The 18287-nt window shown below is 53.4% G+C and overlaps 1 protein-coding gene across 2 annotated transcripts in view; it reads right to left on the bottom strand.

Moving 5' to 3' along the window:
• Positions 1-3471: 3471 nt before the first annotated feature.
• The window catches only part of KLHDC3 (kelch domain containing 3), a 34673-nt gene continuing 19857 nt past the window's right edge, over positions 3472-18287 (bottom strand). For both annotated transcript variants that reach the window (XM_024213937.3, XM_024213938.3), the window contains exons 5-11: positions 17141-17212; positions 16687-16900; positions 16255-16341; positions 14365-14473; positions 5098-5171; positions 4474-4552; positions 3472-3999 (exon numbers count right to left, since the gene is read on the bottom strand). In XM_024213937.3, coding sequence (XP_024069705.2) covers positions 3933-3999; positions 4474-4552; positions 5098-5171; positions 14365-14473; positions 16255-16341; positions 16687-16900; positions 17141-17212 — 702 coding nt within the window. In that variant the 3' untranslated portion in view covers positions 3472-3932. The remainder of the gene's footprint in view (positions 4000-4473; positions 4553-5097; positions 5172-14364; positions 14474-16254; positions 16342-16686; positions 16901-17140; positions 17213-18287) is intronic.

The following is an 18287-nucleotide window of genomic DNA, read 5'->3' as shown; positions in this document are numbered from 1 at the left end:
GGCCCTGAGTGACATGCAAGTGCCAGTTCACACCTCTCAGAGCTGCTGTCTCAGGCTCTCTGCAGACTCAGGCAGGCAGCGCTGCATTGGGTACACACAGGTCACTTTCATGAAGTTCTCTTCACAGCATAAGGGCCAGAAACTTGTTTAAAATGGACACAGATTCTGGAGTCCAAAACTGCAGCAACACCCCAGCCCTGTGGCATTCCAGACCTGGCCATTAGGAACAGACCCTTTAGTGCCCGCCTCAGGCTACTTGGAGCGGGATTAAAGGGAGCGGTGGGGGCAGAGCAGGACTGCTCCTACTGTCTAGGTTCTAGAGCTTTATGAGGCCAGGCAGTTTAATGTTAAGGTCTCCTGGGACAGGTCCCTCCTTCCCTGCAGTTGATTTCACAGCTCACTAGCAGCAAGTCTCTTACTGTGCAGTTTAAAGGATGCCCTCTCTTCTGTGCCATTGTTCCTAGTTACTCCTCCTTCCCCCAACACTCCCCTGACCAGTTTCTCCCTGTCTTTGGCAGCGAGACCCTTTAGGTGACTTATCGCATCCCCCTTCAGTGTCAGCATCTGCTAGGAAGCCAGCCCCACTTCCTCACTCCCAGACTAGATAGCTTCAATTCATCTGGCAGCAGGAGCAACTCCAGGCTGCAGCCAGCCAGCTCCAGCCTCCAACACAAGAGCATGCGGGGCTCGGGCTGATGGAGCCCCCACCAAATGCCCACTCTGAGTCACACAGAGTGCAGCTATGGGGGAGGAGGAGGAGCAAACTGCCCAGAGGGCAAATGAGGAGACATGAGGGGAAATGAAGTGAACAGGGAAAGGAGAGGCAGCAACAGATGTGCCAGGGCAGAGTGAGCAGCAGACAGGATGGAAAGAACTGCACCTGCTTGCCAGTCCATAAGGAAGGACTCTGACAAAGCAACTGGGACCCACTGTGCGATTGGTGAGGAAGCCAAGCTAGCTTCTCCCATGGTCCTTCCTTCGAACCAAACCCAAAGTGTTACCACCACACACTGTATTGGCAAGATACTTTGAGATACCAGGCTCCATCCTCCTCTCCCATAGCCAATGCACCCATCTACCCTCTATGTCTGAGAGGCATCCCACCAGGTTTTGTATTCAGTTACTTCAGTACTGCATACTGCTCCCCTTCCATTGTAAGGCTTCACCACTATCGGAATGAAAGCTCCTCTCCCTCCCCCAAATCTGCCCACCAAGTCCTGTCAGCATTGAACGCAGATGGGTGGTAGCTGTGTCTCCATAAGTGGGAACTGCTGGATCATGGTATTTCTTCCTGCAGAGCACCCTGGCTCCAGCCTTGTCCTCCTTATACCAGCAGCTGGGCTCCAGCATCCAGCTTTGCTCACACTTGGTCTGGCAGGATCTTTACAGATTTCAGTACCCAAAGGCATCATTAGTCATCTAGTCTGTTCGCCTACATAACAGGCCAGAAAACCTCACAGTGACACCTGCCTCAAGCCCACTAATGCATGGTTGAGTCTGGTGTGTCTTTTAACCAGACATCCCATCTCCATTTAAAGACAGCAAGTGATGGCAGGGCTGCCCAGAGGATTCAGGGGGCCTGGGGTCTTCGGCGGCGGGTCCCGGGGCGGAAGGACCTCCCGCCGCCAAATACCCGGAGCGGAAGAAGCTCTGGGGCCCCCAGAGCAAGTAAAGGACCCCGCTCCAGGGGCCCCGAAAAACTCTCATGGGGGCCCCTGCGGGGCCCAGGGCAAATTGCCCCACTTGCCCCCCCCGGGCAGCCCTGAGTGATGGAGGATGTAGAGGTGCCTTCCTCAGCTGCCCCAATGGTTAATGACCTTGACCATCACCTCCAGCTTTGGCTCCAAGCTGCTAAAGTCATAGCAGCAGTCCCATCGCTCACCATGTGCTCCCTCACAGATGAGGGCTGCTGGGAGTCCTTGCCCAGGACACAGCAAGCACGGTCTAGGCTTATGGACATATCCTCCCCACAGAGCTGGAAATCTCATCCGGGACGTTCCTGCACTGCCCTCCAGGCTGCAGTCCGACTTCTCCCTCACTCCCTCTCCAGCCTATTCACTCTTCTCCACCTGCCCACTTTCTCCAGCCCAGATAATGGCACTGCTTCCTTCTTTCGCTCACAGGTCCGAGAGGCACTCCTCATTGTGGCTGCTTTCTCCTGTGTGTTGGAAAGTTGTTTCCTTAAGGGACTGGATGACCTCAGTGCAGTGACAAGAGAAGGTGGGAAGGAAAGAGCAGCTTCTCTTCCCCTGTAACGTTCACCACCACGTTCACACATGCTGCTAGCATCAGCAGGACCGCAGGGACTCCTCCCTGGCCCCCTCTGCCTATGGTGACCAAGTCAGCTTGTGACCTCAGCCAGATCTCGTTGGGTGAATCTTGACAGCCAGCTCTCTCGGATTCCCTTGTTTGCCTTTGCCAACCCCAATCCTTGCGCCAGTCCTGACCCTGAACTCTTTCTTCATACTCCTCCTGGGTCTACAGACTTCTCATCCTTAACACAACCCCCATTAGCCTGGCCTCAGCCTCACCTCTGCTGCTGTCCTCTTGCCTTCACTATGACAACTCCCTTCTCTATGGCAGCCCAAGGATGCTACTACTGCTACCTTCTCATGTGGATGTGGAAGCACCCCTCCCCCATCCCTCTCATATCAGAGGACAGTGCAAAGTAATTTTTAAAACCCTTATCTCCTTCCCCAACCTGTCTAGTACAGACCTCTTCTCTGCCCCTCACCTTCTCACAGAGACCTTTCTCTGCAGCTCCTGCCATGTGGATCAGCTCCTTTGTCCCTCCCCACTCTTCAAGTCTCACCTGAAAACCTTACACTTGCTTGTAATCCTCTCTTCACTGATTAGCTGCCTCATTAAGGCAGAGTCTTTATTGGCCACAAAGGCCTTTGCACCAAGATTCTCTGGTGTACAGTGTGCTGTCTCCTACCTCATATCATGCCAGCTCAAGAATTACCCCCCCGCCCTCCCGGGACTGCAATGGCCCCGGCCGTCCCTTCCCCAAACAGTGGTTCTGCCCAGACATACCAGACAATGCAGGGTTGGGCTGGTTTTAAATATTTATAGAAATCAAAGCTGCTGTTTTACACCTGGAGCTGGGCAGTGGCACCGCAGCCCCTGGGCCAGCCCCTCTCCCGTCAGGCACAGATCAGTCTATTCCACTCAGGCGTGTGTGCAAATGTCAAATGCAGAGAAGCCCCTCTCTTGCCTGCCCTGACAGGTTGGGATCTTCAGCCTCAGCACCCCTCTTCCAGCTGAGACCCTGGCACCAGTAGGAGTCCATGCCACCATAAGGCATTGTTGGACTAACAGATGTAGGTCCCAGGGGTCTCTCTGGACACTCCCTGTGGAGGGTGAACCCTGCCAAGTTTGGAGTGTGCAGGACCAAGCCCACGTGCCAGCAGCGGCCGTAGAGGGTTGTGTAAGAGAAGCTGGCCTAGAAACAGTCAGTTCAGCCACTGAGAGAGGCTGGGCAGGAGAACAGTAGAGCCATGCAGAGTCTGTGCTGCTCCAGTTAGTAATCCTGGAGAGGTGAAGCACACGCTGCTCCTGCAGCCAGCTAGTACTGAGCATTTGTTAATCCGGTGGGGCTGCACAGGGAGGTGCAGCAGAGAGATTCAGGCTGCTGTTGCCAGCAATGAGAGTAGAAACAATTGGCTTCTTCCTCCTTGGAGCCTGCTACCCCCGTCTGCCTGCACACTGACCTGTGCCAAGTTCCTGCCAGGGACACAGATGAGAACAGTACGGTGAGGGCACAAAGAGGCAGGTGACAGGAGGAACAACAAAGCCTTTGGGGAAGAACTTGAGCACAGGGCCCTTCCCTGAAGAGGCTAAAGATCCATGCAGACCCATTGAGATGGCAGCTCAGTCTGCACGGCGGGGCAGAGGGCAAGGACAGGCAGAGAGGGGACCGGGCGGCAGGATTATCCGTGGGAGGAAAGGATGGGGCGGCTGATGTTGCTGTTTGTTGTCATTGCTGTAAGCTCCCATCTGCAAAACATAAGATGCCTTAGAAAGAGACAGACAGAGGTTTCCAGCTTCCCCATCTGGTGCCAGCCCTCATCCCCACCAGGCCCGTGTCCCAGACGTGACCAGCTGGGGGATTACACTTTAGTGTGCTGGGGTTGTTCATGGGTTTGTGTGCAAACTCCTGGATGAGGGAGCTGAGCATGGGGGGCTCCAAAGAATCCCCATCAGGAGTTTATTTGGCAAGCCAAGGGGTGGGCAGACAGGAGGAGGTGGGGCATTAGGGGCCTGGGTGGGAGTGTTGCCCAAGGATCTGAGGGCACAGCGCCCAGCCCCCATCAGTGTGTGTGATACCTTCCCAGAGCCCTCCCAATGGTGCTATTGCCCAGCTAAGCAGACCCCATGGGTGAGGCTCCCTGACCAGCTTCCACCTACAGCTGGCTTGGGTCTGGGAGCCAGGGGCAGGCATGCTGAGAGCTGGAGGAGCAGCGTCCCTACCTGATGTCATGTGGGAGGCAGGTCTGGTCCAGGCTGTGCTGAATCACTGCCAGCTTACACAGGGTCTTCAAACTAGGGCCTATGGAGAGAAGGGCACACAAGGTGTTAGTGCTGCCAACATCCAGGAGAGAGATGGAATTGCTCTTGCTTGGGGGAAGGGGGAAAAAGGGCAGACACCAGTTCAGGGTCCAGATAAACTACCATGGGCAGCAGCCACATGGGTGGGGATGGCAAAGATCTCTTAGGCTACTTGTGCAGCCTGACAGGGGCAAACCAGAGGCTGCACCTACGTGGAGGAGGACCTGCTTGGTGTGAACCAGTCTAGCTAGAGACAGAGCAGCTGCAGCCTTGCTCCAGGGCCTGGGCACCTGCAGGTCAGCTCCTATGTCTGTATATAGGCTGCTAGAAGTAGGAGGAAGGGTTCTGGAGTGCAGGGGCCCCTGTGACTCCAGCGGGAGCTGCAGGAAGCACTGCGCTTTTGAAGTCAGGCCACTTATTTAGTGCTTATTTAGGGGCCTTGATCTGGCCATAGGAGCTGGCCTTCAGGTCCCAGGGTTGGGAGAGCTGGCTAGAGGGCAGCCTAGGACAGGAGGCCACAGCCATGGTGAGGAGATGCTCACGTACTGAAGTCCAGGATGTAGAGGTCCGAGTGATCCATCAGGTCAAATTCGTCCCCCATTCCCTCCTCTGGAGACGGGCTGTGGGAGCCAATTAGAACAGTCATTGTAGCAGTGCTCCTCATGTGGGCTTGATGTTGCTCTGATTCTAGGGGATAGGTAGGGACCCTGGGTCCTACCAAGATACGAGGGACTGCACAGCAGAGCTGAGCTACCAGGGGCCTGGGCTCATCCCCTACAGCTTCCCCCACAGGTCCTTGGCATTTAGCTTCCATCCCTGCCACTCTACTGAGGGGAGCCATAGCCTGGCACCAATCTCTCTGCCCGCAGCCTCCTGGATTGCCTCCACAGCCTTCAACAGTCATTCCTTCCTGTGGCATCTGACTAGGGCTCAACTGGCTCCCTTCCCACTTCTCTCTCAGAGGTTCCCCTAAGACAGCTTTGCCTCCTTCTCCCACATTAGGGGCCCTGAAGGTCTCATCCTTAGTAACCCTTCCCTCCCACCTTCTTCGGGTGACCACCTGGATCCACATCCCCTCTATGCCAACGAAACCTATGCCTTTCCCTGCTCCATTCAGTCCTGTACCTGCAATTGTCTCTTAGCTGGCTGGCCGCCAACTCAATCAGCCAGGTAAAAAAAGCAAAACCTCTTTCCTAGGAAACCTGTCCTTCCCCTCCCCATCACAGCCAAGAACGCCACCTCTCCCAGTTAGGAGGAGGCTGGAAGCCTCCAGCTCAGATTAGACTGCTCAGTTATTCGGGCCGACTGCCAAATCCTGCTGGTTCTTCCTCCATCTCATCTTGGAAATCTGGCCCGCTTCCCCCTTGCCCAGGCTCTGTCATCTGCTGCACCCTCCTCCTCCCTGGCCTCCCAGCTCCCTTTCAAGTCCGGCCCAAGAGCTGCAGGGAGAATCATCTCCATTTGCTGTTTCAAGCCTATCACTCTCTCAGGCCTGCACTGGCCTCAGTTTGCATCATTCAGACTCCTCATTTCCTGCCTTCAGAACTCTGCTCCTGCCTACAGCTCCCCCACTACCCTGCTCCCACCCCATTGCAGGGACCTCTCCTTCACTTTGCTTCCTCCAGTTAGAACCGGACTCCTAACAGAGATTTAAGGTTCATGAGAAAGATGTGTCTGTACCAAAGTCACTCCTGCTCCCCCCCGCCCCCAACCCCAGATCAGAGGCCTCAGCCTTGCGACATCCACATGCAGACCCCTCTCTCATTTCAAGTGCAAGAGGATCTGGCAGGAGCCTGTTCTTACACAGTGCTGTGAACATGGCTGGCCCTTTGCAGACTGGTAATTGTCACACGCTAGAGCTCAGAGCACACACACAAGCCTGGGCCCCATAATGGCCCAGGGCAGGAGCCACCTTCAAGCTGCTGGAGACCAGGCAGCTCTCGCCTGAGGGAGGAGAAACCCAAGCATGCTGGGAAGGGGACACTGGGCTGGCACAGAATACAGATTTGTTTGCACAAGCATCTGCCCAGCCTTCTCCAGCGTCTCCCCTTCCCTAACAAGCCATGCTCCTTGTGCTGCCCCCACAGCAGGTGGGGCCGGATGTTCCAGCACCAGCTGGAGAACTCATTACCACAGAAGGCCAGAGACACCTAGCAGGCAGCTGACTCGGGAGCAAGACCAAAAGAATGGAATCCGGGGCTGATGTCAGGTCACTCAAGAGCAGCAACATTTCTAGGGCCTTCTCTGCAGACAGAGTGTGCTAGAAAACCTGGGCAGTGGCAGCTTTAAGGAGATTTTGCTGCTGTGGGAGGCAGGCCTCTAACACAGGTTTCTCTGGAAGAACCGTCAAGCAGCCAGGAATTTAAAAAGGCCACACTGAGGAGACCAGCCAGCCTCTGCTGAACCCCAGCGCAGAACAATGGTGGGAGTAGTTGGTGCTGCATAGGCCACCCCTTACAGACCTAGGGCCTGCCCCCATCCCCGTCAAGTGAGTGGATGCAGAGGGAAGGAGCAGGACGGGTCCTGGAATGGAATGCAGTGAGAAGAAAGAAAAGAGTGCCGGGCACACTGGCTCTAGGACGGATTATTTACTCCCCTTCCATGAGGCACAGCACACTCAAGACAGTCCAAGTACAAGTCATTAAAGCACTTAGAACAGTGGTCCTATAAAGAGACCCAACCTTAACAATAGCGGAGCTGCTGCTCACTCAGCTACAGCAGTGAGGAAACAGGCAAGGGCTGGGGAAAGAAGAAGAAAAAGCAGTAACAGTAAAATTTAAAAGGAGGCGCCAAGGTCAAAACTAACCTAGACTAGGAAAAATTAACAGAGGCTGATAAACACCTTTCAGGGAGAACATCGGGGAATCCTTCCGCCATCCCCACGTACCTACAAGGGCTAGTACCCAACCCTCACATGCTCTTCAGGGAGGGTCCTGTCTTGTTAGATGTCTTGAGGGCCTGCCACGTTTTTGGAACATATGCAGTCAAGTGGAGAACTGGAAGCCCAGAACACTCTGGGAGACTTCACAAGCTTGCTGCTTGTTTGCGGTGTGCAGCTGAGTCCCTGGGTCTCCATTTCCGTTCCTTGGGCTGCAGAGACTTTGCGGGTAACAAGTAAACAACATTTTCTTTTCCTGCTGGTCACAGGACAGAGAGCACTGACCCTCCCGGGGATGAAACCAGCACATGCAGCGAGCCAGACAATTCCAGAGGTAGAAGGGCTGCTCTTGTAGCACTCTCAAACACAGCTCCCTAATACTCTCCCCAAAGAAAGGTGCTTTTGGTGCAAGACAAAGGCTCCAGATTGCGACAGGCCAGTGAAAAGAGCAGCTGCTGAGCAAGTAGCTATCAGGACTTCCCCAGAGCCTCACACTGCAATTCTGTAGCTACCAATTGCTAGTGCCCATCATCTTAGGGAAAATGCTTAAAAATGAAAAGCTAGATTCTGCAGACTCTAGTGAAACGTGGCCAAGTGCGACACCCCTGCTTAAGTATCTAGGTGCCAATGCTCCTCATGCAGACATCGGCCCTGGGCCTGGCCCTCTTCTCCCCAGGAACGGCATTGCTTGGCTCCAGCTCAGAACCTCCCCAAGTTCTTCAGCAGAAAACGGGAAGGCGCATTTGCGATGAAGGTTTGCAGCATACTGAAACGTGCATAAGCAGGGCCCTGCTGCCCACACTGCCCTTCCCAAGATTCCCTGGCCGCTCTTAGCAAGTCATATGTATAGGGCCTTTATCACTTTCTGGGTCTCAAACAGCTTCTCTTCCTGGTTACAAGCTATTTCAAGATGCATTTCAGCCACTCCATTCATATCCCAAAAGGGGGAAGCCGGACAAAGTTATAAGCAACTGACAAAAGGGAATTAGGCTGGAAATGCTCAAACAGCCTTAACCAGGGGGTCACTGTAAGCGTCAGTCAGAACTACTTCATCTCCATTCTAAAACGGACACAGCTCAACAAGTTCAGAGGCTTGACTGGTTAAAGGAATGGTACCACGTGATCTCTGCACCACTCCTTTCAAGCCAGTCCCAGCTAATGGGAACCTGAAGTTGTTGCCATCTGATGGCTGTTCTGTGACCTGTGAAAGGAGTTCCAATTTCAGGCTAGCTCCTAGCAGACTGGCACCCTCTGGTGCATTCCCAGTAGAGAAGCCAAGACCTACGTGAGCCAGAGTGACTTAATCCCTTCTCCCGACTGGCAAGAGGCACATTAATGCAGGACACACTGTCCCTGCCAATCTGTCCTCTGAATAAGTACAGCACAATCTCCATGGTGGAAAGCTATCATCAGATATTAAAAATGGTACGTAAGAGTCTGAGTTCACAAGTTCCACTCTAGCATGGGATGGAGTAAGTTTAAAGTGACACAGATGGATACTTTCAGATTTCAGCTGGCAGACGAGCATCAGTGGCGACTTCTCACTCAGGTTCTGCCCGTCTCAAGTCTTTGTGCATGAGGATTGGCTGGTAAGGGCCCCAAGGCAGAGGGGACACAGAATGTGGAGGCAGCCAACCACCCCAGCACCAAGCGTAGGGGCGGCCTTACCATCCTGCTGCCATGAGTGAGCAGTGCAGCGGCCATATTGGCAGAGACAGTACCTGTTGCTGATGGGTCCCATCTGTCTGAGCTCAGGAAAGAGCCCTTTAATCCCACCACGGTGTGGCGGTTTCATAGCCAGGATAATCTAATCTTATCTCACATCCCCGTCACAGGAAACCCTAATGCATCCCTTATCTTTCAGAAGGACAGCCAGCAGCCCCCATGTCTGCTGAATTATCACCACACACTGAGGGGGTTAAGGGAAGCCGAGTTCAAGGCCAGGAGAGCAACTAAGGGATTAAATGTCAGTGTGAACAGCTCCCAGGAAAGGGAGTCTCAGGACACATCCTCATCCACTATCAGCCAGACACCAGCAAAGCTTCCTGCTTCAGGCCCCATCTCCCATGTGGCCAGCACTCTGAGCTGCTTCCAACACTCTTGGACAGATTGGGCAGAGGGTGGAGGCTGGAGAAAGGGAGGGCTCGGAGGCAGCAGCAGCTGGTTGAGAGGGGGCTCCTGGATGGAAAAGCAGGGGCAGCCGAGCTCATTTGGAAACCCTGGGTTCCTTACCAGATTCCTTTTCACGTTACACATTGTATATTCCATGCGAAAGAGACCTCACTCCTAAACACACAAGAGTCAGGAGACACACAGCCTAAGACAAGGATGCTTCCCCTTTAAAGGGTCCGGCAGAGTTTTCCTGCTCCCCTTAGGTACACAAGCACCCTGTAATGGAACATTTACGGAAGACCATCCCTCCCACTCACCTCCTTGGGCTCTGTAACGTTATATTGGAGGGGGTCTGATCTGGCCATACTGTAATCCCTGTGACCCAGAGGCAGAGCTAACAGGGCACTCTGCCTGAGCTCTGCACTGTTCATGGGGTAGCCACAATACTACACCAACATGTTTTACTTGGAAAGTCCCTGGTTAAAAATATTAGCGCTGTGGCTGCAGCGTGCAGCGCTGGCTGCAGGCAGGCAGGAATGCCATGGGATCGTGTGTAGCAGCACTGGAGTAGGTAGAAACTCTCAGGCTGGTTCAGACTTAGGCACCTCACATCTGCCCAGGGCCGGTGCAACCACTAGGCAAACTAGGCGGTCAGCTGGGAGTGGGGACATCAAAAAGCGGTGCCCTGGCTCGGCAGGTAGAGCTGCCTTCCGGAGGCACTGGAGAGGCAGAGCGTCGGCGGCGAGCCCCAGCCATAGAGGAGCCAGCGTGGCGCAGGGGGGCAGCAACCCTGCAAAAGCGGCAGCGCCGCTAGCGGGGAGCAGCAGCACACCACCCCCGGGGGGCTCCTGCAGGCTGCAGCAGATGCATGAGGGCGGCAGCCCCCGGCTCCTCCCTCACCACACTCGGGCTCTGCAGCTCCCGGGCATGTGAGCCGCCGCTGCCCCTCCCAGAGCAGGCTCAGGGGCCTGCGCCCCAGCGGCAGCAGAACCGAGCGCGGTGAGGGGGGAGCTGGGAGGCACATGGGGGCCGCAGCCCGCATGCATCCGCTGCAGCCTGCAGGAGCCCCCGGGGGGGGTGCTGGGCCGTAGCCTGGGCAGGAGGGACAAGGGGGGGCAGCTGCTCCCCACTATCGGGGAGTTCAGGAGGCTGGGAACCTGGTCTGGGGAGCAGCCCCTGGGCACGGCTGGCCCCTGGGGTCTATCAAGGCTTGTTGGGATTTGCCCATCAATGAACCGATGTGCCGCGGGGGGGGGGGGGGGGGGAGAGGGGGGGTATGGGGTGCTTAACATGCAAAAATCTTCCCTGCATCTGCCAGTGGCAGGGCTGGGAGATGCAGAGAAGAAACTCACAGCCTGGTCCATCCTCTCTGCCCTCAGATCCCGAGCCTCACAAGCCTCAAGGCAGGCTGTGGCTAGGACTCTGACGGCTGCAGTGTGGGAGGGACGTGGCTGAGAATTGGGGGGACACTGCATTTCCATGTAGTGTCTGGGGCAGGCTGGGCTGGAAAGGGCACAGACGGAGGGTCTTTGGGTGGAGTGTAGGAATGCATTTGGACCACATTGCACCAGATACACCGACTGCCTGGCCCAGCTTCTAAAGGACTCCTCCGAGAGTCATTTAGCACCTAGACAGTGACGCAGCCGTCACAGCAGGGAGACAACAGTTCCTTTGGATGGGACAGTCAGAATAGAGAGGGGCCTCACTTTCCCTTCACCGGGAGCCAGCCGCTTTTGCCACGTAGCTGGCCAGGGGCTGCCTGCTGTTATTGTTTCAGTTCTCCTCTTTAATCCCTTCCTCTGTGCTGAAATTTTATCTCTGCCCTTTCTCCCCACTTCCTGGTGACCTGCAGCCTCCAGCAGACAATCCAGACTATAGGGAGCTCTCCATTTACAAGGACTTCCTGGAAAACTTCTTATCAAGCCAGCCAGCCAGCTCCAGAACACACCTGATAACTGCCTGCAGGAAGTGAACCAGCCCCTCCCCGGCTAGCTAGCCCCTCTCCCCAGCTCTGGGAGAGGCCCAGCAATCCTGATCTGCAGCAGCTCCTACTAGCTACCAAAGTTCGGTTTGAAGAACCAGTGTTGCTTGCATACTATTCAAGCCCATACTCGGAGAATGTGAAATGGTTGATTCTCAATGTGTCTTAAGGCAGCAGCTTCCTATCTGCTCAGCATAAATTGTGATAATGGAGACAAGCGTGCAGGAATGAAGGCTCTGTTAGGCTGGCCCCTCTGCTGAAACAAAGCGCTTTCAGAGAAGAGCCTCGCTCCCTACAGGAGGCACCAAACAGACTTTCTACCCCCAACCAACCTGCTCATTCAGCTCTCAGTGGACTCGCTAATCCTGGACCATTGCTTTGAAAAGCACCCCCAGCGTCACTGTTTCCCACACTCCAACTGTGGCAGTTTGGAGAGTTCAGCTGGAATCCTTCAGGAACTTTCACCTGAGGCTAAGGCAGAAGTGACCCATCCTCCAACCCCACACCAAAGCCTGTACAGACTGACACTGAAGTCCTTGCCTGGTCTCTGCCACTCATCAGTGCCCGAGGGCTCTCAGCAAGCCATGCCAAGGGCCCTGGAAGAGCCCCTGCCCAGAGGTGTTTGATCCACTTCAGGCTGATGAGAGCATCTGAACTAACATGTGGTTGACACCTGGAGCAGATTTGCAAACAGGCTACACAGCCATAATCTGTCACTGCTGAGAGTTCAGAGAGCAGAGGGTCTGAGGAGGTGCTGGGGCATTTCCTTGCTTTTAGCAGCTGCTAAGTCTCTTGGCCACATCCAGCTGCCCTGCATCCTGATGGGGTCACTGCCAATGTTTGACAACTAAATCCCTAACTCCAGGGCCCCCATTAGCAAATGAAAACTTCAGCCAGATGCACTTTTGCAAGGGCTGCACAGGAATTGTCACCCAGCTGTAGTTCACTGCCCTGCCATACAGCCATTGTGATCACGTGGAGGGGTTCACAAGCAGCTCTAGTGAGCAGGAGTTCCATATTCATTCCCTGCTACTAGACGGGCAGCCACCTTCAGCAGCAGGGGCAGAAGGGATGTGCCCAGCAAGGGATACTTCGGTCTTGGAGGTTTACTACAGATGGACAGACTGGGATCCACAGCAACAGTTTACAACATCACCTTTCCCCCCATAACCCCTTTCACTCAGGGCTCTCCTGTGCTGTACAGCTGTGCTGCACACCACCCCCCTTCCCAGAAGGTTAGTTCATTACTCCTATTTTACTGAAGAAACTGAGGCATGGTGAGGTAAAAGTGAGTCAGTGACAGGCCTGAGAGTAGGACACAGAAGTTGTGACGCCCAGTATTCTGCTGACCACTAGACCATGCTTTGAGAGGAAGCGAAGGGAGACAGTGTGTCCTTTTACTTCTGGGTGATGTACAAAGATGCTTGGAATTTTTTCTTCCCTCTTTGGAGAAGGAGATGACCTAGAACTTGTCACCACTCCTCAGAGAGGTCAGACTAGATGATCCTGGTGGTCCCTTCTGGCCCTAAAGTCTGAGAGGCCATTAACACAAAGACAATGATCACAGGGCGTCAAGGTGCCCTGTACCCACAGAGAGGAAACCCTGGGAGCAATTTCAACTTTGCAGCTGCAGCAGAATGGGAAGAGATCTGCTTTTCTTGGTTCCAAACGCATGTTGCCAAGGCCAGACCCAGCAAGAATGCAGTACTGGGATATCGTCTGCATGGTACCAGAGGCAGAAAGTCTCACGTGAACTGATCCGATACTAATAGGGAGGGAGGAGTCAGGGCTTGGCACATACCGATGAGGATTCAGAGTCATCATCTTTCCACTAAAGGCTACAAAGCCTCTTAGTGCTTTGGCCAGACAGACCTACCTTGGGGGCACCCGAATACCATGAGGGATAGCACAGTGCTAGCTGAGGGGTTCCGTGGGGGATAGCACGGTGCTGGTGCCTTAGTATAAGTTAGAGGAATCAGGTGGGTTTTAAACATTGGCAGATACAAAGGAGCTCCTTGCAGAGGTGCTTGGTCAGCGAGAGTCATGTGCGGGATAAGAAGTTAAAAAGGTGGTTCACTTAACTGGCCAGTTCCTGGCTTTTAAGGGTTTAACTGGGCAGGTTGGCACGTACGCAATCAAACTGCTTTAATAGAGTTTGTTGGTAGAAGAGCCTTTGTTTATGTCATAGGGCAGTGTGATATGGGGTGTGACTATGTGGAGGAGGGGTGAGCAGGGAGGGAATGTATGAGGGGGAGACAGGGCAGGTCCTAGCAGGTAGAGAAGATCTCCATTCTGATAAGCCATCTCTGGCTCAAACAGTTCAAACAGAATCTTGGTGTGATGAGCCAGAGATGTGTGTCAGGGCAGAGATCTTCTCTGCCCAGGCCCAGAACCCCACAACACACACATTAACAACCCCTGCTTGAGATGGGGGAGCAGTCACAGGCAGGCAGGGTGTGGAAATGAAGGGGACGCTCAGTTGTCCAGGGATACAGGAGAGGTTTGGTGGGCCACCTATGCCACCCCTACTCACATTCTCCTCATTCAGTCTCCTCCCAGACAACGCCCTATGAATCCAGATGTATTTCTCCACCCCGGTCTGATAAACCACCTCTCATCAGCCTGCTCAGGGCATCAGAACCGAAACACCAACAGTGACTGAGCACAACCAACCTTTTGCCTGTGTTCAAAAGTCCTGAGTTATCTGGCTGAGATGTGCAATCCCTATGGGGCTAGGAAGGAGGATGGCTTCATTTAATCCCTTTTATGTGAAGAAAGAGGAGCTGACTGCAGCCTGGGAGTGAAGGGAATCCAGGGGAAACAACTCTGGCCCAGTACTCACCTGGTGCCCCCAAAGAGGATGATCTTGTCCCCCACTCTACAGCAGCACTGCCTGCGGCGCGGGCATGGCCCTTTCCCCTTGGGGTCGATCTTCTTCCAGGAAAAAGATACTGAGGAAAAACCCACAAGTCTGTCATTGGAACAGGAGACCAGGCAAACCCCGAATAGCCCGAGTTACAGATATTTACAAGCCCAAGTCTTAGGCAGACTACCAAGTGTTAAACAATACAGTGCATCAAACACAGGGACCTGCCAGGCTGGTCCCAGAACTCTACCAGATGTGAAGAGCAGCCTCCCCATGCCCCCTCCCACCACGAAGAGAGGAACATTCCTCTGCAGACACAGCATTCAGAAGGCCTTTATTCCAAGTGCAGAGGGAAGGTTCTCATTGAGCTCAAATACAATTTGTGGGAGTCAGCGCAGCGTGACAGGCGTTGTGGAGTCTCTTGAGGTTACCCCATCAGGGTCACGTACATGCTCTCCACCAGTAATTGACCCGAGGGAGATCTGAGCCCATCCACCCAGCCTGCCAAACTCATCTCTGGTGATTCAGGCAGGAAAACAACTTTCAGCCCCTTCCCCCTCCCATGTGAAGCAACAGAATGCTATATCCAGCAGAAACAAAGCCAGTCTCTCTACACAGGCCCAAGGTTCAGAACTGCAGGGATGAGCTTGGTTCAGATTTGCCAGAGAACAGAAATGGGAGTGGGAACATGACCATGAGACCAGCCAGCATCCCTTCCCCATCAGTCATTCTCCTGAAACACAACTCTTCAGTGTCTTCTCTTGAAGGGTGCACATGGATGCAGTGCCACCTGCTGACAGCTGCACTAAGTGCAGAGCTGTTCCCAAAGAGTGACGCGTATGCCCATTTGAAGAGAGGGCAGCTGTGACAAGGGACTGCTGAACGGGAGACTGAAGGCTGCAGAGTCCCCATTTAACGGAGGATAGCAAGGACAAACAGCTTTGAATGGATGTTTTGCTGGGGCTCCTGAAAATGTCAAACCCATTCAGGAAATTGCAGGTATTAACCCTGTTCAGCAGCACACCCATTAGCCCACAGATCTGTCTCTGAAGAAAGCAGATTACTATTCCCCAGACAAGCGCTTTGCACTTCTATAGGCCTTCAAGTGCTACAAGCACTTAGCAAATATTAATCCAGCCTCACAACACCCAGGAGGTAGGACAGCATCATCCTTTCTACAGACGGGGGACCTGAGAGACACTGTGAAGATTTGCCCATAGTCATGGGCTGAACTCTACTTCCTGGCTCCCAGCTGTGTGCTCAGACCACTAGAAGAGTGGTTTGCAAAATGAGCCCTTCCTCTTGGTCTGCAGAATTAAGTCTTTTGGTATCAAAGCAGCAGGGGGCTGGGGTGTTGGGAGGGGTCAGGCTAGAGTTCAAAGTGAATGGCTTCCCCCCGCTGAAGCCAGGATCTCCCCCATGTTCCACACTCTCCAGGGGAACCCTAGCCTACCCACCATTTTTCCTTCGCCTCCTTGCTGAAGTTTCCTGCTTTAGATAATCTCGTTTCTGGACATAGTGCAGCGTATTGCCACAGAGGGTGAATCGGACTCCTCTTTTCTGGCTAAAAGTGCATGTCTGCATTAGTTGGCTCTCATTTGTTTCTGGCAAAGTGATTTGAAGCCAGCACTATGGAAAAGTCACAAGCTGATCTACACCAGTAATGTCAAAGCACAGCATTTCACTGCCAGATCGTTGATAGTGTGTATCTATGTATTTGGGTGTGGGTATTCACAAGCTCTTTGGGGCCTGGACAGTGTCCAGGATGGGCGTATTACATCCAGCATAAGGGGGCCCTGATCACAACCGACGACCTTGGGCACTACCACATTACAAATAAAGTGAGAAAAGTTTGAGTCTAAATACCTGGATCAAATTTCCAGAGATCATGGAAGTGTCTGTTCAAACGAGCGTTGTAGCCACCAAATATATATAACTCCCCATTGTAGCCAACTGCAGGGAGCAAGGAGAAACATCAGCACACGCAGGACAGAACCAAGCTTGTACCAGCCTCCCAACAGCCACAAATACAAAGGAAAGAGGTCCTAGTTACTTCTCTTCCAACATGCCCTCTTCACATTTGAGGCAGCATGCACAGTTAAGATTACATCATGCATCTGCTTTCCTGCAGGACACGGGTCATTGTGCATCCCCTGCCATCCCCCCTTCTACCCAGAGAACTAGACACACCTTTCACTCTCCGAGCAGGCCAGGAAGGCTGCGCACACCTCTCCTCCTTCCCATTTGTCCTCACTAAGCCCTCCCACTCCCCTTGTTCCCTGGAGTGAGACAACTCACATGCCGAGTGGCTCCTCCTGCCTTCAGGGAGCAATGGAGTAGGAGGGGAGTCCAGCCAAGAGTTTGTTTCAGTGTCAAACACTTTAATTCGGTTACAGTAGATCTCGTTGTTGGAGTGAAAGGGCCCAAAGCGATCTGCTCTGCCACCAAATACATACATCTTTGTCCCAATGATAGTGGCCGAGTGGAAGTCTCTCCAGCGAGCTGGTGTGCCCTGGAACAACACAGGCTGCTAGTAAGTAAAGCCAGTGAAAATGCAGATTACCCTGGGAGAGGATATAACTGGGTCTGGGTGGCCGAGTTCAGAGATGAGCAGCCAGCCCACAGAGAACTTACGCTCCTGCAGGTTCCAACCAAGTGAGACAGAAGCTACACAGCAGGTATATGCAACACCCCTGAAGGGTAATGGAGGTGAAGAGTTCTACATGGGCCAAAGGGATAAACAGACACTGACCTTCGCTGGGATTAGAGTCCACATCATGCTGCTGGTATCCAACTTGTGGATGTCATTTGAGAAGCAGTCAGCCTGGAAGAGAGCCCAATTACCCAACTGTTAGGCAGACCAGGACCTCGTGGCCTTCAGGACACTAGCATGGCCTAGAGACCTGAAATATCCTCTGGAAACTGGAAGTCCACTGACTCGCGTCTGATGTAAAACTCATTCGATGCACAGGATGGACAGCCTCTGGGAATGAGGCAGCTGCCCAGGATTTCTTATCCCTGGCATTCAGCAGGTGGACCCAGGCCTTGTTTACTGGACATCATCCACAGCCCACACTGGATTTGGAATAACTATTAATTGCCTCCTGGGCTTTTCTCTGGTGCTCACTGTAATAGCAGAGTGCTTTGCAAACCAGCGTTTCCAGTCAATAGTTGCACAACTATTCACTACTTTTGGGTGCCCAGCTCAAAATGCCTAGTGCTAGATTTTTCAGAGCTGCTGAGCACCCACAGCTCCCACACAGTTCAAATGGCAGTTCTCAGTGCTCAGCACTTCTGAAAGTCAGGTCCCCACTGCCTGTGAAAATCCTAGTGTGAGCGGTATGTCCACTGCCACATGGGAAGTCTGTGGCAAAGCCTGTTTCTCCTGGGTCCCAGACCAGTTCCTTAACTACAAGGCTACCCTAGCTCTTCCTGCAACGCCATAGCTCGTTCGGTATCATGTTCTAACTTTTGCTACAAGTGAGGCAAGGGTTTTAAGACAATAGCCTCAATCACTGTTCATCCCGTGCAATGGTGAGGAAAAGGTCCTGCAGACAGGAGACAGTAAGTGATCACGTAGCTAAAGACTGCATCATAATGCACATGCACAAAGGGGCAGAACCAAAGTGGCTCAGGCAACATTAGAAATTGCCAGCATGAATGTAAGTGCTTGACTTCATGACACTAATGGGCTTTGTATGTAATTTCCTAGGATTTTTATAAACAGAGACCCACAAGTTCCATGTGCAACTGAAGTGCCCCCTACACATAGGTCATTAGCCAGTTTGAATCCAGGATCATCAGATCCACTGCATAATCCTCTAGCTCAAATGGCTGGACTAACTCTGCTAGCAAGTAGCAGTAGCAAGCTGTTATCTAGCTGGCCAGCCTTTACAGTG

This window comes from Terrapene carolina, unplaced genomic scaffold (genome assembly GCF_002925995.2).
Source record: "Terrapene carolina triunguis isolate 2854851 unplaced genomic scaffold, T_m_triunguis-2.0 Scaffold132, whole genome shotgun sequence".
NCBI classification, from domain to species: Eukaryota; Metazoa; Chordata; order Testudines; family Emydidae; genus Terrapene; species Terrapene triunguis.
The sequence above is the reverse complement of the archived record's forward strand: the minus strand, read 5'-3'. Positions and strand labels throughout refer to the sequence as shown.